The 9316-nt window shown below is 62.0% G+C and overlaps 2 protein-coding genes across 2 annotated transcripts in view; both read left to right on the forward strand.

Annotated features, from left to right (window-relative positions):
• VPS9D1 (VPS9 domain containing 1) overlaps positions 1-4261 on the forward strand; it is a gene marked incomplete at its 5' end in the record, with an annotated part of 9208 nt that extends 4947 nt beyond the window's left edge. The window contains 7 exon segments of the mRNA XM_027773460.1: positions 54-139; positions 528-946; positions 1361-1490; positions 1795-2003; positions 2282-2381; positions 3256-3360; positions 3495-4261. Of these exon segments, the coding sequence (XP_027629261.1) occupies positions 54-139; positions 528-946; positions 1361-1490; positions 1795-2003; positions 2282-2381; positions 3256-3360; positions 3495-3651 (1206 nt within the window).
• SPATA2L (spermatogenesis associated 2 like) overlaps positions 3874-9316 on the forward strand; it is a gene marked incomplete in the record, with an annotated part of 9291 nt that continues 3848 nt past the window's right edge. The window contains 3 exon segments of the mRNA XM_014589425.2: positions 3874-3965; positions 8709-8835; positions 9131-9217. Of these exon segments, the coding sequence (XP_014444911.1) occupies positions 3874-3965; positions 8709-8835; positions 9131-9217 (306 nt within the window).

The raw sequence follows: 9316 nt of genomic DNA on the forward strand, positions 1-9316 counted from the left end.
GCGTGTCCTAGGTGGGGCCACTGCCACATTCCTCCAAGGCTCCTCATCTGCAGGACTGGCCGAGGCAGTGGAGGGCCAAGCTCAAGAAGAACCCTGGAGATCTGTTGCTGGTGACCAGCCTGGTCTCCCACCTGCTCAGGTACGGGGGCCCACAGCCCCAACCCTGTTTGGCATGGCAGAGCCCCACGCCTGGTCGCTGGATGGCGTGGCATGGGGACGGCTGCACCAGGCTCCCTCAGGCTGGTGGTGCCGATGCCCACTGGCTGGCCCCGGCCCGGGGGGTGGGCGGGCGTGGGGCCTCTCCACCTGGGGAGAGTCGGCCTGGGTGCCACATCCCGGGGGACGCACCTGAAGCCTGTCTCAGCACAGCAGCCTTAGCAGCAGGTGGGAGCCCCAGACGAGGGCGAGGCCGGGTGAGGTCGATGACCAGCTGTCTCCTCGGCCTGCAGGCCTTCCAGCAAGGCCAGTGGCATCAGGAGTGGGATGGGACACGACCTCCTCCTGCCAGCCGGCCCCTCTTCTTGCAGCCTTCCTGACCACCCGATCGCACAGCTCCTGAAGCGGCTCCAGTGTGTGGTGTACGGCGCGCTGTACCCCCTTGTGAGCAGGGGTGCCCCGGACCCTGCTCCTGCCCCTGGCTGCTGCTCTCTGCCCCCCGATGCTGACGGGCTGCTGGCTCCTGGGAGTCGGGGGCTCCGGCCCTCACAGAGCCTCTACTGCATCAGCCTGGCGGGGCCACCCTCCCCCACGGCGGACTCCCCTCCCCGCCTGCCGGACCGCGACAGCTCTTTTGAAGACCTAGAACAGCTGTTGGCTGCGTCCGAGCCGTGGAGCCATGGCCCTGGCAGGCTGCCTGAGCCTCAGCCCCCGACTCCCGGGAGCCAGAGGAGCGCGCCTCTGCCCGAGCAGCTGAAGGGCGTCGTGAAGGACGTGCACAACGCCATCGGTGAGCTGCCGCGCCCACGGCGGGCTCCTCTGGCCCTGAGGCTCAGCCTAGGCCTAGGGTGGGGTGGCAGCCAGGCCCGCCCTGCTGTGGTGCCTCGCCTGCTAGGACTGTCCCATGAGTCTGGGCTCCCTCAGACGGCGGCTGTGTCCTCACCGGCCTCCCAGGGAGGGTGAAGATCTGGACTTCAGTCACAAGCTCCCTGCCCTGAGCACAGGCCACAGGCAGGCGGGGATAGGCTAGGGGCTTGAAGGCCGGTGGAGGAAGGTCAGAGGGAGCCCCTCCTGTTCGGCCTGGACACACCTGGGCACTGCACAGAGACTGGCTCAGAGGACAGGGGCTGCCAGGCTCTGGGCTTAGAGCCTTGAGAATGGGCAGGCGAGGGCCCTCGAGACATGCTCGCTCTGCTCCCAGCAGATAGGCTGCTCTCCCTGACGCTCCTGGCCTTCGAAAGCCTGAACACCGCTGCCTCCAAGGACCGCTGCCTGGCCTGCATCGAGGAGGCCTTCTTCTCCCCACTGTGGCCCCTGCTGCTGGCCCTGTACCGGTACGGCCCCAGCCCCACCCCGAGGGCCTGGGGTCTCCTGCCCAGGCCCCCACAGGCCGGGCCTGCCGCGGCCTGCCCTGCCATGCCCTGCCCTGCCCGACTGCCGAGGAGCTTCTGCCCTGGCTGTGCTGTAGTTCTGAGGCCTATGCCGGGCTCGCCCTCTGGGGTCTGCTGGGCTCTGGACCCGTCAGCGCTGAGCTGTGCTCGGGCCCAGCCTTCTCAGGACGGAGCCCCAGGAGCCAGTGCAGCGCTGCCTCAGTCCTGGAGCAGGGCCGCCGGCTGAGCCTGGCCTTTTCTGGCCCAGGAGTGTGCACCGTGGCCGGGAGGCAGCGCTGAGCAGAAGCATGGCGCTCTACAGGAACGCAACCCCGACAGCCATCGGCATCCCCGCCACGCTCCTTCCCCAGCACCCCGAGGCTGGGCGCGCCACCCCCTACCCCTACTGCACGGCAGCCCAGGAGCTGGGCCTGCTGGTGCTGGAGACCTGCCCGCAGAAGAAGCTGGAGTGTATTGGTGAGAGGCTGGGAGGGCCGGCAGCAGGGCAGGTCATCAGACAGGCCAGGCCCTGCCCTAGCCAGGAACTGGAGGTGCGCCTTCACCTGAAGCCACAGCACCCTGCCTCCCCCGTGTGGGGTGGGGGTTCCCAGCTCGTCCAGCCCTGCCCATAGGGGCAGGCGGGTGGGAGCTGTGCTGGTCCTGGGCTGGGGGTGGCGTGTGGCCTCATGGCCTCCTGCCTCTGCCGGCCCTCCTGCCACCCCATCCCACCCCCACTGAGCCGTGCGTCCCCGCAGTGAGGGCCCTGCGGGTCATCTGCGCCTGCGCGGAGAGCTACTGTCACGCACGGGAGGCCGCGCCTGAGGCCGGGCCCCAGCCCGCTGCTGCTGCTGCCATGTGAGTCCCACGAGGGCAGGGGCTGGGGTGCCAGGGAGGGCGCTGGGCCAGCCCTTGGAGGGGGGGGTCCTGGGACCAGGCCTCCCGCTGAGAAGGCCCCCACCCACTTCCCCACGGGCTTCTGCAGAGAGCACAGGGCAGGGCCAGGGCCTCTTAGCGAGCAGGGCCCGCCCCTGGCTGGGTGGCTGCATGTTGTACACAGGGTGTTGTAGGCCCTATGCCGCCAGCCAGCCAGGCCTGGGCCAGGGCGCGCCCCCACACTGACCTCCGCAGGGGTCTTGACTGTGGTGTCCTGGGTTTGGGGTCTCCCACCCGTCTTCTGAGGCCTCGCCTGTGGCCGGCCACCTCCTGACCTGGCTTCAGCGTCCACCTGGAGCTACGGGCCTCTCAGCTCTGCGCCTGCCCTGCTTCCGGGCCTGTGGGATGGGCAGGTGGGAGGCAGGGCTGGGTGTGAGGTCAGCAGGGCTTCCCACCACCTCCAGGGTCTGCTGGGAGGCACCAGGGCTGGCCGCCTCCAGGCGTTTTACAGGTCAGTGTCTGGAGCGGGTCCCTGTAGCTCCAGGTGCCACTGAGAGGATGGCAGGTCCCAGCCACTGCCCCAATAGCATCTGTGGAGCAGGTCCGTCCAGACCCCAGTCTCCAGCCTGCCTGTCCACATGCTGCTGGGCTGTGGCCCTGGGGGCTCATGTCCTATAGGGTGGGTGCCACGCAGGCTCTGCAGCCTCGCCACACCCAGGGATCCGCTGCTCGCCAGTGACCCCAGGGCACAGGGAGGCCTGCCAGCAAAGGCGAGACCTTGCCAGGGGCTGCTGGGTTTGGGGACGAGCACCCCCCTGGCCTGGCGCCCCCGGCCACCCCCTCGTGCTGCCTGCAGTGGAGCTGACGACCTGCTGCCCATCCTGTCCTTCGTGGTGCTGAGGAGCGACCTCCCCCAGCTGGTGTCCGAGTGTGCAGCCCTGGAAGAATTCATCCACGAGGGGTAGGGGCCCGCTGGCGGGGGGGCGGGGCGGCCTCGCCAGCCAGGGCTTCGTCCCTAGGCCTGGACAGCGGTGGCAGAGTGCTGCCATGGCCTCATCCCTGCAGTGACGCACCGCGTGGCTCTGGCCTACACAGGTACCTGATTGGGGAGGAGGGCTACTGCCTAACGTCACTGCAGAGTGCCCTCAGCTACGTGGAGCTGCTGCCCCGTGGGGCCCTGGGCAAGGAGTGGGGCTCAGGGCCCAGTTCCCGAAGCGTCCCTCCTGCACCTGGGAACCACGGAACCCACTGAGGACTGGAGGAGCCCGCCCGGCCCTGCACACATGGCGGGCCCCTGAGGGAGACTGGCTGCAGGCCACAGCCTGCTCCTGAGCCTCTCCTCCCGCGGGCTAGGCCACATCACTTCCATGGGCCCCGATCCTGCACAGCTCAGAGAGGCCCCGTAAAGGGAGCCTGGCCGAGGTGCCCCCGGGCTGCACCGACAGGTCCTCCCCAGTGGCTGTGCAGCTCGGACATGGGCATCTGGCTGGCCCTGGCACGTCCCACCTTCATGGACACAGGCGACCTGGGTTGTCTGGGGTCACTGCACCTCCGTCCCCTGGGACTGTTGGAGCTCTTCTGAGCCAGTTTCTTGGAGCCCAGAACGAGAACCTGCCGACCCCTCCCCGTGGGGGTCCGAGACTGTGCTGCTTACTCTGGGGCAGTAAGTCCCTGCTGGCCGGGCACCTCTGCCCCAGCTCACCTGGGTGGTGGGCGGTGGGCATTCCGAGACCCCTGGCCAACTCCTACCCCTGTACTCCCTCTCCCAGGTCCGTGTGAGCCTGAGGGCCAGCACCTACCTGTCACATGTCCACATGTGGCCATCAGCTGGCCAGAAATAAAGAGGTCACTGCTGAGGCTCAGTGTGGCTCACTCAGTCCTTATCCCCACCCCGGGCAGAGGCCTCGCTACTGGCGCTGGGCTCCAGGCACCCGGCCACCCCCTCTGCTGGCCACCATGAGGGCCACTGAGGCCCGATGGTCAGGAACCACAGCCACAGCCGAGCCAGGCCCACCCTCTCTACACCCACAGGACAGGAGAGGCTGCCCCAAGGCCACACCCTCGGGACAGGACTGCTGCGGAGGGTGTCAGTGCGTTGGGACAGTCAGGGTTAGAGGTCATCACTGAGACCCTGAGCCCAGAATGTTCCCTGAAGCCCTCTTGGGAGCCAATGTGTCCCGTACTGGGGACACGTGTGACTGGCCGGATGGGGTAGTGCCTGTCAGGGAGGCAGGTGGCACAGCACTGTGGGGGCCCCTCAATCCCCTAGCAACTGCCATGGAGACAGTATTGGGGCTCCCTGGGGTAGGGCGGTCCTGAACAGGACAGCCACGCTCATTCGTAAGGGGCCATGTCAAACCTCTGGTTACTCCCACCAGAGGCAGCCTCAAGCCCAGTAGGCAGACTCAGGGGGACAGCCTGTGAATAGTCCCGCAGGTGCCTGAGAATGACCCCAGGACTGGGGCAGCTGTCCTCTGGCAGGAGTCTCCACAGGGGCTCTCTTGACTCAGCAATACCTTGTCCTCTAGCGCCTCATCCAGGAGCCCAGACAGACCGTGCTGGGGTCTGGCCTCGCTTGTACATAAAGCTTTAGTCCTCTGTCCTGCTCTCTGCCAAGAGACCCAAACCCTGTCCCCTCCAGGAGGCTCACCTCCAGTGGGAAGTCTGCTCTTGTGAGGCAGTTCCCTGCCCGGTGGTCCAGAGCTAGTCTCTAGGCAGTGTCCCCTCCAGGTCTCAGCTTTGATGTCTAGAAGATTCTCAGGGCTTCGTGGCATTGAGCGGATCTTTGGGAACCCTTGTGCTGGGAGCATCTGTTGGCCTTGCTTCCATACCTGGTGCCAAGTGAGTTGTGGGCTGGTGACATGCTGGCCCAGCTGTCTCCTTGGCAGTGGGACTGGGCAGGTCTGTGTTCAGCTCTTTTTTTTTTGTTAGAAGTATTTCATTTTATTTATCATCATTATTATTTTAAAATTTGCTATAGGCACACACACTCGCTGGAAGCAAGCTGCCAGGTCTATGACTCAAACTGCAGCCAACCCCATGTGGGTCCAGAGCTTAACCTCCGTGCCACCTGCTGGCCCCTGTGCCCTGCTTCTTGCCATGTGGCTTCAGGGTTGCCCCTGAGCCTCTGTGATCCTGCGGCTCTTCCAGAAAACAGGAATGAATAAAGATGTCTCCCCAGTGGAAACCCTGGGGTCCATAAGGGAAAGGCAGAAGCTCCAGTTAGAAAGGCCGTAGTGGGCTTATAGAGGACAGTCAGGCGGCCAGCCAGCCCGAGAGGTCTGTAAAGTCATAACAAAAATAAACAGAAAACGGCCAGGTCTGGAGCCAGCAGATTGTATAATGGTTACATCGCTGGACTCCCACATGGCCAACCGCAGTTCGAGGCCTGGCCCCAGTAACTTCAAACGCACGCCAGGCACACGTGTGTGTGTGCCCAAGATCCTGAGAGGAGAAGGGATTGTGGCACGGCCACGCCCCCTGGAGGTGATTTCTCATTTTCTGTCTCTGTCTCTCTCTGGCAAGTGCACGTGCCCTACAGCAAAAACCTCTTTCTTAAAAACCACAGCAAGATCTATGTCCAGCAGAGTGTGCTGACTGAGAAGCCGGGCAACGCTAGCCCTGGTCCTTGTGCGGCTGTGGGCTGGCTGGGCAGTGGGCCTGGCCTGGCTGAGTATAGGTGACCTCTGGCCTGGCACGTGGGCTCCTGCTTTAGTCCCAGGTCCATGAAAGGAAGTGCGTGTAGACGACTCCGTCCGTCCTGGGAGTTAGCGCTGCGCAACAAACCCCGCCCACACAGACAGCCTCTCGTTAGCGCTGCGCAACAGACCCCGCCCAATATGAGTCTTCCGGCCAGCAGCGGCCCGGGGGCGTGTCTGTGGCCTCTCTCCCATCAGGTAGGACAGCTTCCAGGCTGGTGTGACCCAGTGACCAGGGGTTGAGCTCCCCTGGAAGTCTGCCCGCTGTGATTGATGCTGGCTCTCAGCTGGGAACTGCTGGGGCTGTGACCACACAAGGCCTGTGCATGCCCTGTGGCTGCCCTAGTGAAATGCCACGGAGTGGGTGGTTTAAAACAACAGAAACTTCTGCTCAGAGTTCTACTGGCCAGAAATCAGAAATCTGGGCATCAACAAGGTTATGCCCCCTTACGCCGGAGGGTGGGACTCTTCGCTCTCCAGCCTCCAGTAGCCCTGGAAGTCCTTGGTACTCTGTCGGTGACACCTCACTCTGCCTCCATCTCCACAGCCTTCTCCCCTGCATCCGTGTCTGACTCTCTCTCACAAGGACGCCAGCCACCCTCATCCACAGTAACCTGAGTACCCAGGAATAGCTCCGAGGCCAGCAATGACATGGTCAAGGCGACCACCCCACGTAGCCAGGCCAGAGTGCGAGTCCCAGACCCGTGACGGGAGACCAGCAGGTGCATGTATGTGCATGCCCAGAGTCCCAGGAGGAGAATGGAGAAGGGACTGTGGTGTGGACATCCCCTCTGGGGGGTGAGTTCTCGCTTTGCCTTTCTCTTTCTCTCCCCATGGTGAGTACATGCACCCTATAGCAAAACTCAAAAAAAAAAAAAACTTGACCAGCTGGCATGCTGACACAGGCCTATTCCAGCTACGCAGGAGGCTGAGTGACAAGAGTTCTCATTAAGCCTGGTGACAGGGACCACCCTGTCTCTAAAAATAAAAATGCTGAGATTATCAATAAAGGGAGGGGAGTGAAAATGTATATATTCCTAACAATAATACATACATTTCAATCTTACATCTTTATGCAGAAGGTGGATAAATTCCAAGAATTGCATAAGCTATTCCTGCGAATTTGAGCAGGCTGAATAACACTATCAGTTACAATGTATAGTGTTATTAGTATAGTAAAATGTATAGTGTTCTAGTATAATATAACAAAGTTATATTTATTTTGGGGACCAGCAGATGGTATAATAGTTATATTGCTAGACTCCCATTTAGTCAACTGTGGTTCAAATCCCAGACCCAGCAGCTTAAAACTCAAGCCAGGGACCAGAAAGTGTGTGGTGGTAGGGTGCTGGACTCCCACGTTACTGACCACAGTTTAAGTCCCAGACCTGGTGGCTCGCGTTCTCATCTTCACTCTCTCTGATTCTCTCTCTGATCAAAATAAAACTAAGAATAACAAAGTTAAATATTTTTTAAAAAACCTCACGCTGGCCATGTGTGTATGTGTGCTCCAAATCCTGAGAGAAGGGAGAAGGGATTGCTGCATGGACAACCCCCGGGTGGGAGGGGCACATAGCGAGCCCATTCGCAGCTCACAAAGAAAATGTTGTTTGTTTTATATATTCTATAATGAAGTGTTCTTAGGGACGGCAGGTGGCAAGGGGATTCCTACATGGCTGAGTGCAACTCAAGTCCTGGATCCAGTGGCTTGAAAATCACAACAAACAAATGTGGAAAAAGTTCCTTGGGACCAGCAGTTAGCATAATGGCTATGTCACTGGACTCCCATGTAGTCGACCACAGTTCGAGTCCTGGACGTGGTGGCCTAAACTCATGCCAGGCGCGTGTGCGTGTGTGCCTAAGATCCCGAGAGGAGGACAGAGGAGAAGAGATTGCGGTGTGGCCATCCCCCCGGGGGGTGATTTCTCACTTTCTGTCTCTCTGTCTCTCTCTTTCTTGTGAGTGCACACGCCCTATAGCAAAAACCTCTCCAAAAAAAGTTCCTTAAAAATAAATAATAAAAGTTGATAGCTTTATGACACATTCAGAAAAACCCTTCTTCCAAACACCGTCACTGCCACCAGTGGGCATGACTCGGGCCTTCTCCGCCAGGCAGGAGGCCTGTCCATCTCTGGGTGGGGAAGTGGCTGAGTCCTGAGAACGAGCCTCTAGACAGTGGGCGTTGCTGAGCTGGCCTGGGAGTCACATAATGTCACTGTCATTCCACGAGGAGGAGGCACAACAGCCCCTCAAATGCCAAGGGAAGAGAGCTGGACCCACTGCTGGTGTGGGGACTTGGTGTCTGGCACTGCCATGAATGAGGACAGCAGCAAATTCGGCCCTCCTGTGCACAACACAGTGGGAGGAGCGTCCTGCGGGTGGCTTCAGGGAGCCGCAGAGGAGAGACCTGCCCAGTGGTGGCAGACTCCCTGGGGACCCTTGGTCACAGTGCAATCTCCTTGGCCAGGCAAGTGACTGACGTTCCAGGAGGACAGAGGTCTCTGCCCGGGCAGCGCAGTTCCACAAGTGGGGGTGTAGGACTGAGGGGCACAGGGGTCAGGGGCAGACAGAAGACCCTCCGCATTACGCTGGAACCCGCCCTCCACCCCAGGGGCCTGCAGAAAGGTGGCTTGGCACTGAAGACGGCAGAAGAAACCAGAGCAGCCTGCCTCACCGACCCCACGACGGTGCGCTCAGGACCAGGGACTGAAGTACCGACCAGGAAGCAGAGCCAGTGGGTGCGGACCCCGAGGTCGCCCCACCCCTGAGGCTGAGACGCCTGTCCTGGGCCCACCGTGGGCGCCCAGGGCCCCGCCGGCCCAGGATAGCGGGGCCCGGAGAGGTCCGGCCAATCCGGCGAGGCAGAGCGTGGCTCCGCCCCCCCGGGAGATGGCCCCGCCCCGCCCGCAGCCGCTCAGGCGCTGGGGCAGTGTCTGTGCGACCCGGGTGCTCCGAGTCAGCTCCGGGCAGTCTGCGTCAACAGGGGGAGCGAGGGGGGCGCGACCGCTCTGAGCCTCGGTCGCCTCCCTGCAGGGAGGAGCTGCTGGGGCACAGCCACTTGTTGAGAATCTGCTGAGTGTCCGCAGCCCTGGGCTGGAAATCGGCAAGGATATCTGCCCGGTGGGAGGCGGATGACTCGATACAAGTGCCAGCAGGTGCCTCGTGCAGGTGCTCCGCTAGGCCAGACAGCCGGTCTTCCTAGGCCGTCCCCAGGCCCCG

Source organism: Tupaia chinensis, unplaced genomic scaffold, assembly GCF_000334495.1.
Source record: "Tupaia chinensis unplaced genomic scaffold, TupChi_1.0 Scaffold000355_1, whole genome shotgun sequence".
NCBI classification, from domain to species: domain Eukaryota; kingdom Metazoa; phylum Chordata; class Mammalia; order Scandentia; family Tupaiidae; genus Tupaia; species Tupaia belangeri.